The sequence below is a fragment of the Mesoplodon mirus genome (genome assembly GCF_964341445.2).
Source record: "Mesoplodon mirus genome assembly, chromosome: 12".
Classification (NCBI taxonomy): Eukaryota; Metazoa; Chordata; class Mammalia; order Artiodactyla; family Ziphiidae; genus Mesoplodon; species Mesoplodon mirus.
The window spans coordinates 82,922,072-82,943,745 of NC_138988.1; the positions used below are offsets into that span (position 1 = coordinate 82,922,072).

General features: G+C 54.2%; 3 protein-coding genes and 1 long non-coding RNA gene across 7 annotated transcripts in view; 3 read left to right on the forward strand and 1 right to left on the reverse strand.

Annotated features, from left to right (window-relative positions):
* The first annotated feature begins 1,670 nt into the window (after positions 1-1,670).
* FKBPL (FKBP prolyl isomerase like) lies at positions 1,671-3,128 on the forward strand. Its single transcript, XM_082638711.1, has 2 exons — positions 1,671-1,822; positions 1,996-3,128. Exon 2 carries the CDS (start codon positions 2,070-2,072, stop codon positions 3,102-3,104), a length of 1,035 nt encoding a protein of 344 aa, XP_082494837.1. The 5' UTR covers positions 1,671-1,822; positions 1,996-2,069; the 3' UTR covers positions 3,105-3,128.
* Positions 3,129-3,670: 542 nt separating this feature from the next.
* Positions 3,671-13,184, forward strand: ATF6B (activating transcription factor 6 beta). The gene is given in 19 exon segments (XM_082637165.1): positions 3,671-3,764; positions 4,138-4,217; positions 4,357-4,435; positions 4,683-4,774; positions 5,297-5,432; positions 8,085-8,170; positions 8,307-8,442; positions 8,533-8,664; positions 8,826-8,959; positions 9,613-9,798; positions 9,891-9,982; positions 10,435-10,614; positions 10,773-10,880; positions 11,066-11,147; positions 11,351-11,421; positions 11,641-11,752; positions 11,894-11,978; positions 12,493-12,699; positions 12,702-13,184. Coding segments are annotated over 19 exon segments (2,100 nt in total). The 5' UTR covers positions 3,671-3,682; the 3' UTR covers positions 12,722-13,184.
* A 3,274-nt stretch (positions 13,185-16,458) lies between these two features.
* Positions 16,459-21,105, reverse strand: LOC309814009. Its single transcript, XR_014295585.1, has 2 exons — positions 19,985-21,105; positions 16,459-16,721 (listed from the first exon to the last, which is right to left on the reverse strand). It is a non-coding gene; the product is annotated as an uncharacterized lncRNA (long non-coding RNA).
* The window catches only part of TNXB (tenascin XB), a 63,568-nt gene continuing 58,664 nt past the window's right edge, over positions 16,771-21,674 (forward strand). For all 4 annotated transcript variants that reach the window (XM_082639291.1, XM_082639289.1, XM_082639290.1 and 1 more), the window contains exon 1: positions 16,771-19,340. The gene's annotated coding sequence lies outside the window, so the exon portion shown is untranslated. The remainder of the gene's footprint in view (positions 19,341-21,674) is intronic.

Consider the following 21,674-nt stretch of genomic DNA (forward strand, 5'->3'; position numbering starts at 1 on the left):
GAGCAGGGACTGTCTCTGTCTCACTCATCTATGTATCCCCAGTTCCTAACATCCTGCTTGGAACATAGCAGGTGCTCAATAAATATTTGTTGAATGAATGAATGAAGAAGGAGATAAAACACAAAAGAAATAGAGGCAAGGTCCTTGCCTCTTCAGTTCAGTTGGAACTGAAACATACACACACAAAAGAGTAAGAGACATTACAAAGCAATACATTGTAGCACAGTACAGTTTCTTTTAATTGAGAGAAGCTAATCTTTGAAGGGTCATTGGAGTGGACCTCTCAGTTAAGGCACACATAATACAAATTAGCAATCTTTGTCCAGGGATTAGGATGTAATCAAATCTTTTGCGACTCATTCTAGACTATCTGCCTTTCCCAGAAATCCCTGAAATGCAACAGGGAAAAGGGAGGGAGAAAAGGTAGATTAATTTTCAATAGGAATATAAGGGTTCCAAGAATCAGTATTTAGCCTTAGTTGCAGTGGATTAAGGTTACTAGAGTACAGAACCTAGAAATAAACCTTGAGTAAAAAAAGTCTAAGTTAGTGATCTGAGACGCAACACAAAACGGAGAGGACTGTTTTGACACAAGTCTGTGGCTACTGATGAAATTACCTCCCCTCCTGGCTGTCCTGGCATGGTCCTTGTAGTCTGGGGCACAATGGCCGGGTGTTAGAGAGCAAACTGAAGAGGGAGCCAAAGTGAGGACGGAGAGTGGGATTCTCCTTCCCTGAAGAGCTGTGGTAGCCCAGCCTGTGCAGGGAGCTGGATGAGCAAGCCTGAATCACAACGGGGACCTACATCTTTTATTAGGAAGAGGAAGACAAGTTTTCCACGGGTACAGCCAGTGGAGCAGGTTATACCAGTTATATGTACAAAATATATGACAAACTAAAGGGTCACAGACCAAAGGGTGAAGAGAATGGGATGAGGTTATTCTAGAATCATACTATGCAAACTGTGGTCCATGGACCAGCAGCAGCAGCAGCCAAGAGCTTGTTAGAAATGCAGAATTGCAGGGCCCACCTTAGACCCCCTAATTCAGAACCTGCAATTTAACAAGTTCCCCAGATAGTGTGTAGGCACATCAACGTTTGAAAAGCACTGTCTAAGATTTCTTGAGGAAGAAGAGCTCGAAAGGCATTAATGAATATGAGGTGAAAGGTAAGGCAAGACTCAGGTGGTCCCCTAAGGGAATAGGGCCGGTTGTGGAGAAAGGTTTTATTTTGAAGCACCCTGGATTGAATGGGTGAAGAAGCAGGCGGGTTGACTCTGGCTGGGAGCCCCGAATGTAGGAATAAGGAGAATAGCACAGGTGGGCCTGAGGTCGCCAGATATAAGGACTGGTCGCTGCCGTGTGACACCAGCTCCACCATTCCCCGCTATATTCTCATTCGCCCCAATCTCCCATTCCAAGCCTTCTCTAGATTTTCACTCTCAGTAGCTTGGCCAGCCGTACCTCGCCTAGTTAGGTTTGATTTGGCCTAGCTCGGTTGCTAAGGCCTGGAGCTTCCCGGTTACGGGGGTGTGGCGGGAGAGCGTGTGGGGGAAATGACGTCACGCACAAAAGGCGGGCTAACCAGACTTCTCCCTCCTCCCGATTGGCTGCCAGGATTTTAACTAGATTCGCTGTCTCGCGGGCTCCAGGGTTAGCCGTCAGTGTCTCTGTCCAGCTGTCCCCTGCCCACCCCCTCCCGACCGTCCTCTCCGCCTGGGGCAAGACTCCGAGGACAGTACCTCAGTAGCACTTAGCTTCGGAAAGAGAGGTGATTCGAAGGGTCCGGCTATTGCCGCCAGGCGAGGCTCTTCGACCGCCCAGGTACTTTTTGACTCGATCGGTGTCCGTAGTTGGGACGGCTACCCAAGCCGCAGGGAATTGTGGAACTTATAGTTCTGGGTTAGTTCGGGGTTGGAACGGAGGCTCGAGCCGGGAAAGGAATCTAAATAACATTCCTGCCAATGACATTATTTTTATTTATTTTTTTTAATCAGGTGCGGACCTGAACCTGGTCCATCCCTTTCTGACCAAAACTGTTTACCCACATTGGAAAGGACCAGGCGCCTAAATGGAGACGCCACCAGTCAATCCAGTGGGAGAGGACACCTCTCAACCGCAGCAACAATGGGAAAAGAACCTTGATTTAACTACTCAGATTAGGCAGCAGCCCCGTGACCCTCCTACTGAAATCCTTGAGCTCAGAGTGAGCCCAGATCCAGACAGCCAAATTCTAGAGGATCCTCAAGAAACTGAAAAACTGGCCACTGGACTTGAAGGAGACTCTGATAAGTCTCATGGATCAGCCAGTGAGGTGCCAGAGCCCCTTCAAACCTCTGATCTCTGGTACTGTCCGGATGGGAGCTTTGTCAAGAAGATCATAATCCGTGGCCATGGCTTGGACAAACCCAAGCTGGGCTCCCGCTGCCGGGTACAGGCTTTTGGATTTACTTTGGGGTCAGGGCTGCCAGAGGGCTGGACAGAGCTAACTATGGGGTTAGGCCCATGGAGGGAAGAAACCTGGGGGGAGCTCATAGAGAAATGCTTGGAGTCCATGTGTCAAGGCGAGCAGGCAGAGCTTCAGCTCCCTGGGTGCTCTGGACCTCCTGTCAGGCTCACACTGGCCTCCTTCACACAGGGCCGGGACTCCTGGGAACTGGAGGCCACTGAGAAGGAGGCCCTGGCCAGGGAAGAACGTGCAAGAGGCACAGAATTATTCCGAGCTGGGAACCCTGAATCGGCTGCCCGATGCTATGGACGGGCTCTTCGGCTGTTGCTGACTTTACCCCCACCTGGTTCTCCGGAACAAACTGTCCTTCATGCCAACCTGGCTGCCTGTCAGTTGCTGCTAGGGCAGCCCCATTTGGCAGCCCAGAGCTGTGACCGGGTTCTGGAACGGGAGCCTGGCCATTTAAAGGCCTTGTACCGAAGGGGGGTTGCCCAGGCTGCTCTTGGGAACCTGGAAAAAGCAACTGCTGACCTCAAGAAGGTGCTGGCGGTAGACCCAAAAAACCGGGCAGCCCAGGAGGAGCTGGGAAAGGTGATCATTCAGGGAAAGAAACAGGATGCAGGGCTGGCTCAGGGACTGCGCAAGATGTTTGGCTGATTAAAAGTTAAACCTTAAAAGAAACAGGAACCTGTGAAGTGTGGTCTATGCTGTGAGATTTGGGGGGTGGGGGGGCCCAGAGGGAGGGTTTCACCCATATCCCACTCCCAGCTTTTGCCTTCCTAGGGGAGGTAGCAGTGGTCTCAGTGTCCTCCTTTACCCTTTTACCATTAAAAAGCCATATGGTCACGTGTGCTATGTTTTGGGGGGCTTATCCATCTCCGAAGATGAATAGAAGCCGTCTACACTTCTAAATTTAGGACACGCTGCGGGAGACAGCGTGACTTCCAAACCTGGGAGCTACACTTCCTAGGCGCTTTCTGGCTGGGTCCTGTTTGGCGCATGCGCAAATTTCACTGCCCGATGCTACGGAGGTGCTAGCCTCCTGCCGCACTCCCATTGGCCCGGCCTGTACAGCCTCCTCTTCTATTGACTCATGTGCTCAGTGCCCAGGTCTCTTACTGGTCGGTAGAGCTTCCGGGCCGCCCCCTTTTTTTTTAAGAGCCAACTTATTAGTTGATGATGGGGAGAGGCGGGCCTTGGGAGCCGTCTCATGGTTGGGGGGGCGGGGGGGAAAGATGGCGGAGCTGATGCTCCTCAGCGAGATTGCGGACCCGACGCGCTTTTTCACCGACAATTTGCTGAGCCCGGAGGACTGGGGTGCGCGGAGTGAGGCCTCGGGGAGGGGAGAGGGCTGTGGCGTACTGTGACCCTGAGGCACGCAGGAGGTAGCGGAGGCCCAAAGAGGAAGGCTGGGCAAATACGAAACGCACCATCTGAAGGAGGGCGGAACGGGAGCCTAGTTGTGCTTTTGGGGGATGCGGGAGTTGGGGAAGACCTCCGCTCCTGCGGAAATATGGAGTTGTTCCGGGGTCGGGGAGGGAGGGGCTGAAGTTCTTTGGCTATATCACTTTTCAAGTGGGCGGGCGGTGGGTCTGGCCGAGCCGAGCCAATGAGGGATGGGTCGAGGGCTTTGTGTGGTTCCGAGGGCTGCGCTACCGGAAGACCCCCCGACCCTCCGCACCTCTTGCAGACAGCACCTTATACGCCGGCCTGGATGAAGTGGCCGAGGAGCAGGCGCAGCTCTTCCTTTGCCCGGAGCAGGATGTCCCGGTATCGCTCCCCAGCCTGGTCTTTTACGCTTGGTGGGTGAGGGTGGTCGCAGAACCAGGACTCAAACCCAGGCCTGAGGTCATCTGGAGCCACCCCTTCATCCCCACACTCCTGCCATCTAATATCCTCCCTTATTCAGTTTGGCAGCAGTTCCCTGGACTTGGGGATGGATGTCAGCCCTCCTGAACCCCCCTGGGACTCTCTGCCTATCTTCCCAGGTAAGCTACCCTGTGTGATTCCCTCATCCAGAAACCCTGATCTTCCGTTGTTTCCCAGAAACTGCAATTCCTCTTATCCTCACGCTTCCTCCACCTGATTGCCTGTGTACTCTTCTCCCTCTTTGATTCTTTATATGTGTTCGTTCCCCCTTGCCCCAGTGAGGGGTCCTTACCCCATAATCTTGGGCACTTTTTGGACTCTTGTCAGCTCTGCTTCCAGGTTATTTTCTAACCCCTTTCTCTCCAGATCTTCAGGTGAAGTCTGAGCCATCCTCCCCCTCCTCTTCCTCCTCCCTCAGCTCTGAATCGTCGCGCCTTTCTACAGAGCCCTCCAGCCAGGTGAGAGTCATCTCCCTCCTACTGTCTGTGGCAGGGACTCAGCTCCCTTGACTTCACCTATAGATGCTGAGGGAATGATTTGTGTGCTGTGAGTCATGGGGTGTTGGTGGGGGGCTTCTTTTCTGCCTTTGCCATTTCTTTTATATCCTCATTTTTCACATTTCCATTCTTCGGTTGTCTAGAATTGAAGGTGGAGTTTTTTAATATACAGAGAAATGTGGCAGCCATGGGAGGCCTGGGAAGAAGAGAGTTGTTAACTGCTGAGAATTCTGGAACTGTTCTTGTCCAAGTTGTCCACTCTAAGGCAATATTTGAAATCATGAGACTTCATCACCCCTCCCAGGAATAAAATAGAAAGAGAGAACAAGGGGCCAGACACAGCCTAGGGAGATGCTGAGTATGAACGTCAAGTAATTGGTGGTTTGTAAGCTCGAAAGCTTTTGTTCTTGCTCTTACTCTCAACACGTCCTTTTTTTCTTTCCTTGTTTCTGTCCCCCCTGCTTTACCCCCACTCTTACCCAGGCCTCTGGTGTAGGGGAGGTGCTGGTTGTGAAGTCAGAGTCCTTGACACCCTCACTCTGCCTCCTGGGAGATGATCCAACATCCCCATTTGAAACCGTCCAGATCAATGTGGGCCCCACCTCTGATGATGCCTCAGGTAATAACAGCCTGCACCATCCTCAGGCTTTACCAAGGTAGAGTGTATGTATGCGTGTACACACGTGCATGCGCATGTGTGTATGGGAAGCGGGAGTGCAGTCAGCAGGACGGGGAGGAAAAGGTGGGGAGGAGAAACGGCAGATAACCAGGAGAGAGGCCAGGAGCGGGAGGGAGGATTTCAGGAAATCACAGCCAGGGAAGCACGGAAGAAATGGGGATGATTTTTCTTTCTTTTCTTGTTCCTAGTCACCTGTTGTGTGATTTAACTTCCTATTGCTTTGCATAAACTTGCAGACAGTTTAGGGCATTTTTATCTATGTGACTTTCCCCCTGAAGGTTTTATTATAAAAATTTTCAAGCATACAGAAAAGTTGGAATACCATATACCCAACTCCTGGATTCTACAAATAACATTGTTTGTGCTGTTTTGAAAAGCGTTATTGAGTTTAGTTACTCTTATATGTTTATTGAGCAGCTACTCCATGCCAGATACTGGACACGGTGCTGGAGTTGCAAAGGTGAAGAACACGTTACCACCACACTGACTTGAGGCCCCTGTAGTGTGGTGGGGGGAAGAAAGCCAAGCAAAGTGTGCTAATTCTAGGGTAGAGACTGTCACAGGTGCCCTGAAAGCTCACAAGAGGGGGCCTCTCACCCGACTGGGGCTGGCTCAAGGGTGCACTCTTGGCGGAGGGGTTTCCTGAGCCGAGTTTCGAAGGACACATAGGAATTAGCCAGAAGAAGAACATGGGGACTGGTTGTGTTTGTAAGGAACCTGCATCTCTTTAGAGAGGACGTGAGGAGGGGGAGTAGAGAAGGGCCAGGAGATGCAGAGGCTGCAGCGCCAGGTAGGAACCCTGCTAAGGGACTCTTAGCTGCTTTCCTGTGGGCAGTTGGGAGCCTTTGAAGAGTCAGGCAGGAGGGCAGTATGATTAGGAAGAGGACTCTGGTGGCAGAGTAGAGAGTGGGTTGCAGAGACACAGAACTGGAGGCAGAAGGAGGACCAAGAAAGAGGTTCATGCAGTTAATCAAGTAAGATACTCAGCTGCTGAGAAGAAGGCAGATTTGAGGAAGCATGAATTAGAATGCATGAGTGCAGTGACCCCCCTGGGCGTTGAAGAGAGACAGGGGTGAAGGAGTGTGCCTGGGTTTCTGGCTAGGGCAGCCACCCGGTGGGTGAGGGTACCGATCACTGGACAGAGCCTGCAGGAGCAGGAACCCGCTGGTCAGGGAGCACGTGGTGAATTCAGTGTGGGACGCGTTGAGTGTTGATTTCAAAGCGACTTCAGGGTTTCCTAGCACCACCTCCTTTTGGTTGAACTTTAACCAGAAGCTACATGGCAAGAGAGCCCCAAGGTGCACTCCATTCATGTTTTCCCGCGGGCCTTAGAGTAGGGCAGGGAAAGATGGAGAGTGGGTTTGCAGGGACAAACAGCTCATATCCAGCATACGATTAAGTGTTACAAAGAGGACAAAGAAAATGGGGATTGAAAAGTCTATAACAGCAAAAAGATTATTCATGATTTTGCAAAGGATAGTGTTTTTGGAGTCAGAGTCTCCCCTGGTATTTAGGTATTTTGTTGAGGGCCTGTACTTTACCCATCACTTTGATAGACATGAAGCATAAGACATAGTCCTTGCTTTTGGAGAGTTTCATGAGGGTTATAACACATGGTTAATAGCTCAAACAGTGGTCACCTCTGAGGAGGGGATCTGGGTGTCTGGTTGACAAGGAAGGGAATGAAATTCCCTTTTCACTGAATTCCCCTTCCTTCCTTTGGGATTCTGTATCATATGACTGTATTACCTATCAAAATATATAAGTAGATATGACATTTTGAAATAGCAGTAGTGGCAATCATATAATTAAGTATCAAAATGCGTGCTGTGGACCAGAGGTAGTAGCGGACCATTGACCTCGGGGCTGAATCTGGCCCTCAGACGGGTTCACCTCCATGGGGCAATCAACAAGTCTTACAGATAGGTTTTTTTCTTTTTTTTTATAGATAGGTTTAACAGAAGCCATGAAGGCTCAGAGGTGACTGAGCTTTGAAGGCTGACAGTAGGAAGAGAATCTGTATGAAGGGACAAGCAGTGAGCCCTGTTTAAGGCCAGTTGAATTTGGGTGAACGGCGAGGCATGAGAATGGAAGTGACCAACAGGCAGCTTGGGAGTGAGGATCAGGGTGCAGGGGGGCAGTCAAGGGTAGAGATGCAGACTGGGCAGTTGTCAGTGTGGCGACGCGTGATCGCGTTGAGCCAGGATGAGGTGGAAATCCAGCCAGACAGGAATCTGGGCCCATACGAATGCTGCCGAATCCCCCTGCTTGGGTCTCCTCCATGTGATGTGTGAGGAAGAAAGAGGGAGAGCAGAAGCACAAGGACAGCCTTGGGGGAAACTGAGCAGTGGGGGAAACAACTGATAGGGGCCATGGAAGGAGAAAGGGAGTCCTGGGTAAAGAGGTAGGAGGAGAGGCAACAGATTAGCAGCTCCACGGTGCCCCTCGTCTGGATTGCCCTCCTGGGCCAGAAGAGTTTTCCTTGCAGGTACAAGGAGAAATGACCATGTGTCCTATTTCCCCATCTTAGCCCTCTTCTCCTTCAGTGTTTGTCTGATATCCAGCTTTTTGTCTCATCCCACTGTCCCGCAGATGTCCAGATTAAGATAGAGCCTGTCTCTCCATCTTCCTCCATCAACTCAGAGGCTTCCCTGCTCTCTGCGGAGTCCCCCAGCCAGGTGAGCGTCCACTTCCTTCCTCCAGCACGCCGGTGCGTTCCTTCTGACTCTCAGAGGTGTGAGAGCTTTCTCTTCTTCAGCTCCGTCTCCTCAGCACTCCTCCTGACTCACATATCTTCTGGAATGCCCCACGTAGGCTTTTATAGGAGAGGAGGTACTGGAAGTGAAGACAGAGTCCCCATCCCCTCAAGGGTGTCTCTTGCGGGATGTCTCAGGCCCCCCACTTGGAGCTGTCCAGATCAGCATGGGCCTGTCCTCTGATGGCTCCTCAGGTAACGAGGCCTCCTGACACCTGGAGTCCCTCGCAAGAGGCCTATAGTCCTGACATTTCTTCATCCTTCCTTCCTTTCACCTTCCTTCAGGCAAACCCCTGCCCGCCCGGAAGCCACCACTGCAGCCCAAACCTGTGGTGATAACCACTGTCCCGATGCCACCGAGAGCTGTGCCTCCCAGCACCACTGTCCTTTTGCAGCCCCTTGTCCAGCCACCCCCAGGTACTAAAGAAGGAGAGAAGGAGGTGGCCTAGATTGACCTTCTCGGGAGGCTCACAGCCATTGAGCCTCCCGACGCTTGGGTGCTCAGGTGTGGGTGTGGACACAAGGAACCCACCTGACTTCCAGCTCTCTGACCTCCTTCTCCTGTCCACTTGCCCCAGTGTCCCCAGTTGTCCTCATCCAAGGTGCTATTCGAGTCCAGCCTGAGGGACTGACCCCCCCTGCTCCACGGCCTGAGAGGAAGAGCATTGTTCCAGCTCCTATGCCTGGGAACTCCTGCCCGCCTGAGGTGGATGTAAGCATTTACTGGGGAGGAGAGGAGTAGGGCTAGTGATGGGAAGGGAACTGTCGTGGGAGAGAACCGTGGAGCGAGAAGGGAGCCAAAAGTGAGGAAGCAGGCCTGTAAGACGGTTCTGAAGGTTAAAGTGGACCTCTTGTGTATATGAGTATCTACTCCGTGTAGTTTTAGGATACTTGGGTTTGCTATCCCTGCAGATGGAGAAGTGGGCGTGGTCTTAGTAAATCAAAGGCTGGGGAGTCATACTGTGTTATAGAAGAGGGAGGCTGCTTCCTAGGGGAAAACCAGGTAAACTGTTCTCTAATTTTAGCAAGCTTCAACTTCGGGTCCTAAAAAGGAGAATTGAGAAGAAGGAAGACCACCCATCAAGGAAAGGAACTGAGGTTCCACCAAGAACCAGGATGGGGGAAGTTCCTCCTATAGTCTAACTTCTCTCAGCTCTGAGGAACAGGATTAGGGAGTGGTTGAGAGAAGGGCCCCTTCCCTGGAACGTTTTGGCAGAGAGGAAGAACCTCTCTCTGGCTCTGTAGGTAGAGGTTAGGAAGGCAGGAGAGTGGCCCGTGTGAGCTTTGGGTGATCGGTCCCTGGAGTTGGAGGGTGTGATGCCCCTCTCCCGCCCCTCTTGCCCTCTCTGACCCTTTTGTGCCTAGGCAAAGCTGCTGAAGCGGCAGCAGCGAATGATCAAGAACCGGGAGTCGGCCTGCCAGTCCCGGAGGAAGAAGAAAGAGTATCTGCAGGGGCTGGAAGCTCGGCTGCAGGCGGTGCTGGCCGACAACCAGCAGCTCCGGCGGGAGAATGCTGCCCTCCGCCGGCGGCTGGAGGCCCTGCTGGCCGAGGTAAGACCAAGGTGTCCTTGGGAGACCCGTGGGAGTACTGGCTCCTTGGGATGACTCCCCCTCTCTGGCTTCTCTCTTTCTCTGCATCTTAGAACAGCGAGCTCAAGTTAGGGTCTGGAAACAGGAAGGTGGTCTGCATCATGGTCTTCCTTCTCTTCATTGCCTTCAACTTTGGGCCTGTCAGGTGAGACCCTCGTTGCCTCCCCAGAGCCTTCTGGGTGGAGCCCACCCCCCGGCTGCCTGATTGCCTGCTCTGGCACAGTCACTTTCATTACTTGCACACAGACAGCTCTGGCGTCCTTGGCACTGATGGTGGGTGTATCCAGTCAGTCCCTTCTTGTTCCCTCATTGCTCTCATAAGTGTTATGTCCTGGAGGAGATGGTGGTGAGAACATTGATAAAAATAGTGACTATTAAGTGCTCAGTGAGTTCCGGGCCCTCGGATAAGCACTCTCCTTTTCTCATGTTTTCTGGCTCGATGAGTAGGGACTGTTCACATTCCGTCCTCCAGATGAAGAGATTCAGTCTTGTAGAACAGATCGGAACCAGGTGGGCTGTCTGTAGAGCCCTCCCTCTTAACTAGCCCCTCAGTAAAGCTGGAATTCTTCCTTGTGCTCTGTCCTTTCCTATCCACAGCATCAGTGAGCCTCCTCCAGCTCCCATCTCTCCTCGGGTGAGCAGAGAGCAGCCTCGACCCCAGAGACACTTGCTGGAGTTCTCGGCGCTAGAGCCAGTTCATGGAATCGAGCACCCCCAGCATCCCTCCCAGGGTCCCAAGGAGACCCAGCCCAGCTCCTTGGGCCAGCCACGTTTCAGGTGAGGAGAGGGCCCTCTCTCTTCTGAGTGTGTCTTCTCCCCCAGAGTTACCTTTCCTTTTGAGGGGAGCTGGAGTTGCCCTCTCGCCAGCATGACCTCCGTTGATGGGAGGGCACTGGGCAGCCTCAGGTCAATGCCTCGTCCCTGCCTCACTCCAGGAACCTGACAGCCTTCCCTGGGGGCACCAAGGAGCTGCTGCTGAGAGACCTGGACCAGCTCTTCCTCTCCTCCGATTGCCGGCACTTCAACCGAACCGAGTCCCTGAGGTGTGGGGCATTCACAACTGGGGCGTCTTCCCTCTTGTCCCGAGGCCCCTCCGCAGACGGCCTGGCTCTCCTTGTGTGCTGAAGCACCAGCTCTCGGTGCCCTCCCTCTTCCCTCCTATGTGTGGGCGAGGAGAGTGGGAGTCTTGGCCTGGCACAGAGGTTTTACCCGTTCTCTGCTTCCCCAGGCTTGCTGATGAGCTGAGTGGCTGGGTCCAGCGCCACCAGAGAGGCCGGCGGAAGATGCCCCAGAGGCCCCAGGAGAGACAGGTAGGAGGGGGTGGGGCTGGTTCAAGGAAGGCCACTGGAAAACAAGGGTTGAATGTCCTTGGGATTTTAAGTGGGCATCTTGTTACGGGGCTTTGGGGGCAGTAGGAGGGTGGGTGTGCGGTGGCGTCAGCTCCCAGGGGCTGTCTGTTTCTTTTCCCTTTTCCCTCCACCCTCTTCAAATCCTCAGATACTTCTCCTTCCAGAAGTCTCAGCTATGGAAGAAGTTGCCTCCAGTTAAGGCAGTCCCCACCCAACCCCCTGGGCCCCCAGAAAGGTGAGTCTTGGGGAGGCACTTATTTATTAAGTGAGGTTCCACTCTAAAGAGCTATACCCTCAGGAGCTGTCCTGTGCTCATCATCATTGCCACCAATGGCATGATGCTTCCCTTATCCCCTGGGGGTCTCCTGTCTTTCTCTCATCCTTTCCCCCTTCCGCACTGGGAACCGGGCACTGGGCTTAGTTCCTCGCCAATCCCGTTTCCCTGCCCGCCTAGGGATGCTGTGGGCCAGCTGCAGCTATATCGCCAACCAGACCGTTCGCAGCCAGAGTTCCTGGATGCAATTGACCGACGGGAAGACACATTTTATGTTGTCTCCTTCCGAAGGGTGAGTTTCTCCTCCTGGCCCCATCCCCATCACCCTGGGTTCCCCAGCAGTGTGCCTGCAGGTTGAGGCTGTAGAGTAGGGCCGGGGAGCCTGTCAACATCTTTTCCTCCACCCTCCCAGCCTGGCCCCTCTTTTTCCCAGGACCACTTGCTGCTCCCAGCCATCAGCCACAACAAGACCTCTCGGCCCAAGATGTCCCTGGTGATGCCCGCTATGGCCCCCAATGGTAATTCTTTCTCTGCCCAGTGTGGGGAGGGGTCCTGAAATTGAGGAATAAGGAAGTTCCAGTGGGGAGACCCAGCATGAGGAGTTGAGGGGGGAGGTGGGTACAGGAGCAGTAATTCTAGAGAGATACTAGATGCATGGGTGAGAAGCCAGAAATGACTGGAGAGAAAAACAAAATGCAGGAGACTGCTGGGAGGATGATGAGGGTGCGGGTCCTCCCTAGGTGAAGCTGCTTAGGGTGTGCGGGGCAGAGGGGTGTGGGCTGGGAACCTGCCAGACTCTTCTTTCTTTTCTCTTGCTGTCCTCTCCTCTGTGACCTCACACTCATCAATGTCATTTTTTCCCCTACTTCCTTCCTTCTCCCTGCACCAACTCCCTCCCCCACCTCTCACTTAACCCCCACTGGGGCTCTGCCTCATCACTGCCCTTCCCTCCCTGTCCACCTCTACCGCTGTGATCCCTCCTCTCCGTCTGCCTCCCCCTTCTCCTCTTCCCTAACTCCCCCCTTCTCACAGAGACCCTGTCAGGCCGGGGGCCCCCGGGGGACTATGAGGAGATGATGCAGATCGAGTGTGAGGTCATGGACACCAGGGTGATCCACATCAAGACCTCCACGGTGCCCCCCTCGCTCCGAAAACAGCCGTCCTCAAGCCCGGGCAATGCCACAGGTGGCCCCTTGCCAGCTTCTGCAGCCAGCCAGGCCCACCAGGCCGCCCGTCAGCCCTCTACCTCAATCATCCCTGACCTCTACGACTCACACTGACTTAGAACTGGGGGGCAGGGGGTGGAGGCGACCAAGTGGGACTGTTTCGAATTTTCCTGATCCCTGGGCTGGGGGCAATTGGTAAAGGAAAGACAGGGTATGGGGGTTAAGCACTTATTTGGAGGTGGGGGGAAGTTTTCCTCTCTTCTCACCCCTTTTTGGAATATAGGGCTCCTCTCATTTCTGTGGAACCCCGTGTCCCTGCTTCTTTCTTTGAGGGTGTTGAATGAGCTTAAGTTTTGGGGTAGGTGGGCTCCTATACACTCTTTATTCTTTTGTTTCTGTTGGGGGGGTGGAGGTGGGAATTTAGTCCCCAGGCGGGACTAGGGAAGTTTTTACATTTTGGAGCTAGTTCCTGAGAGTCAAGGAGGAGAGGTGGAGGGAGGTCAGGTGTATGTATGTGCATATCTTCTTTTTTATTATTAAATAAACAACTTGAAGGGAGTTGAAGGAATGGTGCCTAACTGGCTCGTGACAGGGAATTTGGGGGAAAGTGACTTGCATAGGGCCAGTATTCAAAGAATCAAGTACTGAAGACATGGCTGGCTCTGGGGTGGGGTGGGTGTGCGATCGCAGAGCTCACGTCATCCCCTCATCCCCACCCCTGCAACGCGGGTATGTCTGCTGTCTAGCGGGGGAGCGGGGGAGTGGGGGAGTGGGGGAGGGCTGTCCCATGGCGTGACAGGCTGGAGGATGCAGATCCCGGAATGTGTCTGAGTAAACAGGAAGGACAGGGGGCCCCACGCCCTTCAGGGTCAGCGTCCTCCCTGGGTCCTCTGCATTCTTGCAGGTTCTCCCCCACCTTGCTTTCCAGGACGAGCAGCTTGAACTAACAGTGGAGCTGGGGCCAGGGACTGTGAGCCCAGACAGGAGGAGCCACAGTGGAGAAGGGGGCAGTGTTTGGAGGGAGGGGGCACTTTGAGGAGCATCTCCTTAGCCCTAAACTGGAGGAAACTGAAACTTGAGAGTCCAGTTGAAAGAAAAGGAGGAGCACGGGGCCAGCAGGAAAGGCTGTGTTTTCTAATTAGGAGGAAGGGGAACAGGGCGACGGGTGAGGGGCCGAGTCTCACTCAGCCTGGGGGGGGGATCCCCATCAGCAGCTCCTGTCCAGCAGCACCACGGCCCTGGCCCTGCAGGAGTGTCCTGGGTCAGTGGGAGGGTGTGGGCTAGGCCTGGGCTCAATGCCCAGGTGGCTGGACAGGGGCTGCCTGGGCCACAAGCCGAGGGCTGAAAGCGGGAAGAACCTCACGTGTTCAGCCAGGCTCCCCCGCTTCCCCATTAATGTGTTTGGGGTGAAAACAGACCAAGTAACTATGGCAATCTGGAACCTAGGGCCCCCAGGAACTAGGCCTCTCCTCCCTCCAGAGGGCAGCCCTGGCTCCTCCGCCAGCACTTCCTGTCCCAAGGTCCCTCGAGCCGTTTGCAGCCTTATCCAGGCAGTGAGTGCAAGGAGAACAGGGATTTTGGAGGCAGAGCACCTGAGTTGGAGTCCCTGCTTTGCCTTTTGTTAGTGGGTGTCCCTGGTAGGTAACAAACACGCTGAGCCTTAGTTTCCTCATCTGTAAAATGGGGTACTCCTCCCTACTTCTCAGAGTTGACATGGGGAGGAAAGATGATGTGCAGGCTGCCTGGTCCTTAGTGGACACACCTTTCTTCCCCTGCTCCTTTCTCCCTCCATTTACATTGTCCTTTTCTCCTCAGTTCCGCTTTTCTCCCATCTGGGTCCATCACTGTTTCACTGTCCCCTCGCTTTTTCTCTTTCCTGACCCCAGCTCAGGAAAGTGCTTGAAGTACTGGCATCTGAGACTGGGGGCTCTGGGGTGGGGCATACAGCTCCTCTGGCTTAGTGGCAAGGGACAGCTGGCACTGTGGTGTGAACCGGGAGTCAGACTCTTGGCCAAGGGCATGGGTGGTGGGAAGGACCAGGAGAGGTGTGGAGAGTGGGTGCGCTGTGGAGGGGGAAGGCAGGTCAGTCTGCCGCCCTCCAGGCCCACGTGGGTCTCCAGCTGCAGCCCCATCGAAGGCCACCGCAGCATGCTGGCCATTGTCACTCCTGCACCTCCTGTTGGCCCCGCTTCTGGCTCAGACCCTCTTTATCTTTCAGTTCTGCTGCTTTCCTTCCTCAGAGTCATCACCCCGACCCACTGTCTCTCCCTCTTCTTTTTCTCTAGACTTCTTTCCTGCCTTTCTTTGCCTTCTACCCACCACGAGTCACCACCTTCTCTTTCAGACCCTTTATTCTTTGTTCACCTGTTTGTTTCTCCCGGTTTTTGCATTTTTCCCTTCCTCCTCCTCCGCTTCACTGTCTGCTCCCTTTCTTTTTTCTGGGTCTTCTCATCTCCTCCTGCTGCGAACCCTGTGTGCACCACCTCGTTTCCATGGCCCTTTCCACTCTTTTGTCCACATTCCCTGTCCCCTTCCATGACTTCCTCTCTTCCCCCCGCCTCAGCCCTCTCCTCCTCCTCCTGCCCCCCCCTTCTCCCGTCACCTCCCCACTCTGGTCCTCTGTCCTCTTCCCAGCTGTGGGGCCAGCACTGGAGAGCCTCACACGTTTGCCTCATCGTTCTGCTATGGCTTCTGGATATAGCACATCTGGATTCCGGGGCCCAGATGTGTGGTTGCTACAGCGACCTCCGTCCCTCTGGTAAATATGGGCGCCCACCCGCCCCAGAGCAGAGAACAAAATAATTGTGTGACTTTCTTTTGTCATGAGATAGAAATGTCCTCCCCCCTCCCTTTTCCCTACACCCATGTCTCCAGGCAAAGGAAGTTTTAAGGGTCCAAACCCTTCCTCCTCTGGCTCTCTTGCCCCCTTTTCAGCCCCAACCTCTTAGTTCTCTCCCATCTTTCATCTCAGGCTCAATCTTTTCTCTCCACATTCCCCTTCCTCACCACCTCCCTCCCCCTGGATCTCAATAATGGAGCATTGCCCGCCCCTGACTTATACTTGGCAATTTCTTCTGAATCTACATAATAACTGGATGCAGAAGGAAGTTTCAAAAATCCACATCACCCACCCTTTCTTCTCAAACAAGTCCACTGGAAGCCCCTTCATTTATTTCTTCCCTAAGTCTTCAGTCTCTCTGGAGCTGTTCTTGTGGGAGGGGAGGAATACGGGCTTTGAAATCAGAAAACCTGGGCTGAGGCCCACCTTCACCACCACTAGTGAAGTCCCCAGGACAAGTCCCTTAATGTCTAAGAGACTCTGTTTCCTCAGCACAAAGTGGGATTAATAAAGTGCTGCGGTGTAGGAAGGGCTTTGTAAACGGAAGCGCAGTACAACTGTTTTCTATCTTCCCCTGTCTGGGACCGCTTCCTTGGATCGCAGCCCCTGGCCTCTCTTTGCTCCCTCTCCCTATCCTTCAGGCCCTTGCCCTCAGTTGCCCTTACTCTTCTGTGTCTTCCTTGGCTCCTCCTTGGCTTTCCCTTTCCTTCCTTGCTGTACCTTTTATCCCTTATCCTCCTGAGGGTAGGACAGGAACTTGGAGCTTCATTCAAGGATGGAGGCCCAGAGCTGAAGACACCTGGACTGAGGATTCAGAGAATAGCCAGAGCATGCAGACAGCTCTTGATAAGACCCCAGCCTTTCTTTCTGCCCATCGCCTGGGACACCTCAGTGAAGGCAAGCCGGCTCTGACCACTGGACTTCCCTGCCTTTGCCCTGGGGCTCCCTGCCAGACACTCTTGCCACACCCTCCTCTCCCAGTCATTTCACAGCTCAGTATTGACAGGCATTTATTTCTTTGTTTTAGTTATAAAATTTTTGGCTGCGTTGGGTCTTCGTTGCTGCGCGTGGGCTTTCTCTAGTTGTGGAGAGCGGGGGCTACTCTTTGTTGCGGTGGGTGAGCTTCTCACTGCGGTGGCTTCTCTTGTGGTGGAGCGTGGGCTCTAGGCATGCGGGCTTCAGTAGTTGTGGCGCACGGGCTTAGTCGCTCCGCAGCATGTGGGATCTTCCCGGACTAGGGCTCGAACCTGTGTCCCCTGCAATGGCAGGCAGATTCTTAACCACTGTACTGCCAGGGAAGCCCTTGACAGGCGTTTATGAAGCACCTGCTCTATGCGAGGCCCAGTGCTTTTCTGATAAAATGCAAACATATATAAGACATAAGCTCCTCCAAGAGCCTGAAATCCAGGGTGTGGATGACATTTTAGATAATGATTATCTCAGAACCTGGAATTATGTCTGTCAGGCCTCCAGTGGCTTCTTCTAATGCCCTGTGAGCTTGTGAATGTCTGGAATCCCACAGCCTTCTCTGACTCTGGCATCCCGTCTCTCCCCAGAAGTGGACTTCCTAAACACCCCAGGGCCATCGTTTCAGCTCTTGCTTCTTTCTCTCCAGGGTCTTCTGGCCACTGTCTGGGCCAAGTATACCTATGTTGACCATACTTCCTAAATAATAAAACCAAGGGACTTCTCTGGCGGTCCAGTGATTAAGACTCCATGCTCCCACTGCAGGGGGCGTGGGTTCGATCCCTGGTTGGGGAACTAGAATCCCACATGCCATGTGGTGTGGCCAAAAATAAATAAATAAAAATTTAAATAAAAATAAACAAAAAATAAAGACAGAGTATAGGACCAAAAAGAAAAAAAAAAGGATATGACCATTAGAATTACTAGAATCTGGGGGTATCAGAGAATATCTGTTCTCTGCAGTCTGCTGTCTCCACATAATGCTGTTTCAGACCCTCCTTCATCCTTTCATCTCCTTTCCCCCAACCCCTGCCTGGAGATCTGAGGGAAGCTGTTACCTATTCCAGGCTCTGTGGGCTTCGGGCCAAGGCAGAGGAAGGAAGCTGAGCCCAGCTGTATCCAAGAAGATGACTTCATCCTCCCCATCAAAGCCAGTAAAAAAAAAAAAAAAAAAAACAGCCACACACACACCCAGACACACGGACACATGGGGACACCCACGCAAGGGAACATGCAAGCCTTCGCCCTCAGCCACTGGGAGTTCACGGGGCATAGGGCACAGCCAGGTGCTGGACCAGCGTGCCCTGACCCAGGATCACCACACCCACGACCCTGGGGACCTGACCAGGGTACGGACACGTGTGCCCCAACACAAGTGGCAGAATCGGGCACACACAGCCTCCCGCACGTCCCTTTCACCCATGACCTGTGACTTGACCAAGCTACTCCTCAATGGTGAGGATTGCAGCTGGGTGGCAAGAACTTTATCCTCAGTGTGAAGCCTGGGATGGGGTCTCCCTCAGCCTGGATATTTCTCATCTGGCCAAAGTCTCCTTTGCAGCCCCTTGTCAGGGTGGCAAAGCACATGGGGAAATGAGACCAGAGAAGCAGCCCAGCACCCTGCCCTCTGGTCAGTCTTCCTGTCTCTGCCTGATATGAAAGAGACCTCTTTCTCCAGCCCATGCCTCTCTCCCTACCCCTGCTCCCCTGCGGCACCCAGACACTAGCCCTCTTCTCCTTTCCAGAATGTCACCTCACCATCTGTGCCCCCACCCCCATATCTGCGCCTGCCTTTCGCTCTTTCTCCATCCCTAAACCTCCTAACTTTCAGGCTTCCCTTCCCTGTCTCCCCTGAACCCCACCTTCTTTCCCAAGTCTCCTATGTCCTGGTTTTCAGCCAAGCCCTTGTCCAGCCAGTGCCCAAGCCTCATCCCTCATTTCTCTAGGAATTTGCTGAGGTGAGAGAATGAAAAGGGGTCATTGATCCCGAGCTGAGAACCAGAGATTGACTGAACAGTACAGATGGGGAGAGGCAGCACGGGGACAAGGCAAGAAAGGGGGAGAGTGCAGGTGGCAGCAATGGGGCCGGGCAGGGGCAGAGGCGGGGACAAGGAGAAGGCCCCTGTTGGAGAGAGATGTAGCCTTGGGAGGGAGGTTTCCTCCTGCCACCCATCCCCTATGCTCCCTGCCCTGCCGGGAGATAATTGGTTGGGGGATGAAGGAGTGGGTGCTGGGCAACAGACAGATGGGGCAAGATCCAAGCTGGAGCAATGTGGCAGCTGGGAAGAGGTGGGGAGGTGCAGGGGAGGGAGGAGGGAGAGGGCCTGGACATGGGAAAGGTGTTGCTAGAGAGGAGAGAACGGGGGCAACAGGTGGAGAAATGGTGGAGGAAAAGGAGAAATGGCATGAGGATGGGGCTGTCAAGTTGGACAGAAATTAGGGTGAGGAGGAAGGGTAAAAATGGGATAAGGAAAGGATGTGGGAGGTTGGACGAGGGCTGGAGGGGGTGAGATGAGGGTACTGTGGGACCAGTGATCCCATATGGAGGGGGTCGGGGGGGTCGGGATGTAGGCGGGAGGAGAGGAGGGGTGGCGTGTGATGACGTTGGGAGGGCCTGGCAGGCCCGGGAGGGTGGGAGGACCTGCCCTATCTCCGCTCCCCTCCCTGACCTCATGCTGATCCTCCCCTTCTCCTCCCCCTGCTCGCTGCAGACTCCCTCCTTCTCACTGTCGCAGCCCAGATCCACGGTCGGGTGGCGGCTCAGTGAGCCCCTGCTGCAGGGAAGAAGCAAAGGGACATCCAGGAGCCCAGGGCTGCCAAGGGGCTCCCACCCACCCTGCCCCGAGAACCCCCTTCCCAAGGTTGGGGACAGAGCAGGTGCAGAGACACCGCAGCCGCTTGTTACTCAGGTAAGGAACAGCACTCTGGGAGAAGGAAGGAAGAGCCGGGAGAGGCGAGGACTTCTATCCCCACACCCCAGGTGAAGGTTGGCAGGAGAGCCTCCCAGGAGAGCCTCCCAGAGCGGGGACTTTCCGCTGGGGCAGAAGGAATAGGACCATGCGCTGGGGACTGGACTCCCTGTGGAGGGTGTGTCTGGGAGGACAAGTCAGTGTGGGTGTTGGTGAGGGGTGGGCGTGGATGCTGGGGTTTGGACAGGACCAGGCGTGGCACCAAGGTGGAGGTGGTTATCGGTGAGCCGGGGCTCTGGGCCCTGGAGTTGCTGGGGCTGGAGAAGCCAGGGCCCACGCGGAGCTGGTGGCCAGCTGAACCTCAGGAGGAAAGTGCTGCTGGAACCCCAAGTGCTCTGGCTGGAGCCGCTGAGCCAGAGCTCCAGGAAGGTGCCCGAGGGAGCTTCTTTGAGCACCCAGATGGGGACTCCCCAGGTGGCAGCACGTGGATTGCAAGGACCGGGAGGGAGTTCTGGGGGTCTGGAGCCTTTAGGAAGTGCTGAAATGAAGCAGAGTCAGGACTCTCAGGTCTGGGAAGGGCACGGAGTCTGCAGAGAGAATCCTAAAACTTGTTCTTGGCAGAGAGTTTTGCACCCATGACTCACGGTTCAGCGGGGCTGTGATGACTGAGAGATGCCTCCAGGGGCACAGGGGCTCCGTCTTCGCTCCATCCCCCTTCCAGGCTCTCCTGCTTCTGTTTGTCTGAACCTCCCCCCTACACGTGACACACCCTGGGTGGGACAGGCGGGACCCTTATCTCGCCTGGAAAGAATTTAATGGCTTGGAAACAACTGGAAATGGAACTGAGAGGAACTACTGCGAAGCAACTCGGAAACACGGAAACACCGCAGCTGCTGTCTGTCCGCTTCCAATCCCCGCCCACTTCCCAGACCCTCGGCCCCTCCCCTCTTTCCCTGGCCCTGCCTCCAAACCCCTGGGGACCCAGCACCTCAATTCCTCAACCTTCCTTTCCCTTCAGCCCTGGTCTCTCAGTGCAGGACCAGAACCCACCTTCTATCTCTCACTGCCCCCAAAACTCTTTCCCACTGCGGGTCCAGAAGTCCTTTCTTTTAATTTTCCCATTTCTCTAGCCCATTACTCCCCAGAATAAGGGGCATCTGGATCCTCCAACTCCCTCCTCTCCCGGTATCTCCTTGCCACCTGGTTCCAACCCAGTATCTGGAGCCCGCCCTCATCTCCCTCCTTCATCTCGCAGTCCTGGAATCCTTCTACCTTCACTCCTCTTGTGCCATGAGGAGCAGAGAAAAGCATGGCGATGGGGCCAAAATCCCCCACTTTTGGAACATCCCTCACGGAAGCCAGCCCCTCTCCCCACTTCTTGGGACCTACAGTCCCTGATGAGCGAAGTGTCAAAGTTGGCCACAACATGAATAGCCTGCACGCTGAGTCATAGCTTGGGAAGATGCCCCCCATCCCTGCCAGCCCTCCAGCTCTGGGGAGGATGCCGAGAAGATGAGGCCACGTGCTCCCTCCTTCCCCACAGCACACAGGCACCCCAGATGCAGCGGTAGGGGAGGGTGATGAGGGGGAAACACAAGGGACACCCAAGTTTTCTGCTTTCCTAGTGCTGAGAGAAGAGCAGGATTCTTCCAAGACTTGGGAACGGGGAACTGGGGGCGGGTGGAGACCCGGCCAGAGAGGGGTACTGGGAAGGAGGGTCTGGGGGTGTGGCCTGTGGGGGCCACTCCTCTCCTCTCAGACCAGCTTCACTACTTTCCTGCTGCTTTCCTTCCTGCTGCAGAGACCCTCCCCCTTCCCCCCACCACGTGGGGAGAGATGCAGGATTTGATTGTCGGGGTAGGGAGACTGGACAGCTCCCAAAGGCCTCCAGGGGTGTGGGGCACCCTGTATCCTCTGCTCCCCACTGGAGAAGGGCCTCCTGTGTGGTTCCCTTCACTCCAACTAAGTTCTTTGACTCACATAGCTGCCCTCTGAGCCAATGAGAAATCAGCTTTTTTTAGGCATCACCCAATGACTAGGTGTGGAGGAAATGTGAAGAGAAGATTATGTGTGTGTGCCCATGCACATGCTCAAATGTGTGTGCCTGCAAAGACGCAAGCTTCTTTGGATAAATATGAGTATATGTATACAAGAAGTGTATTCATATTTGTATTTGTGGAGGACCGCACATGAGTACATTTGTCTGTGTACGTGTATTTGTGTGCGCACGCACCCGGTGACGTGCACGGCCTTAGACACAGGGCAACAGGATTTGAAGGTAGGTCCGGGCCCACCTCCTGCCCAAGGCTACACTCCAAGCTGGGAGAAGGGCTG

What these genes read in the sequence shown, in the direction of transcription:
- FKBPL (XM_082638711.1), top strand. Translation starts at nt 2,070, where the DNA reads ATGGAGACGCCACCAGTCAATCCAGTGGGAGAGGACACCTCTCAACCG.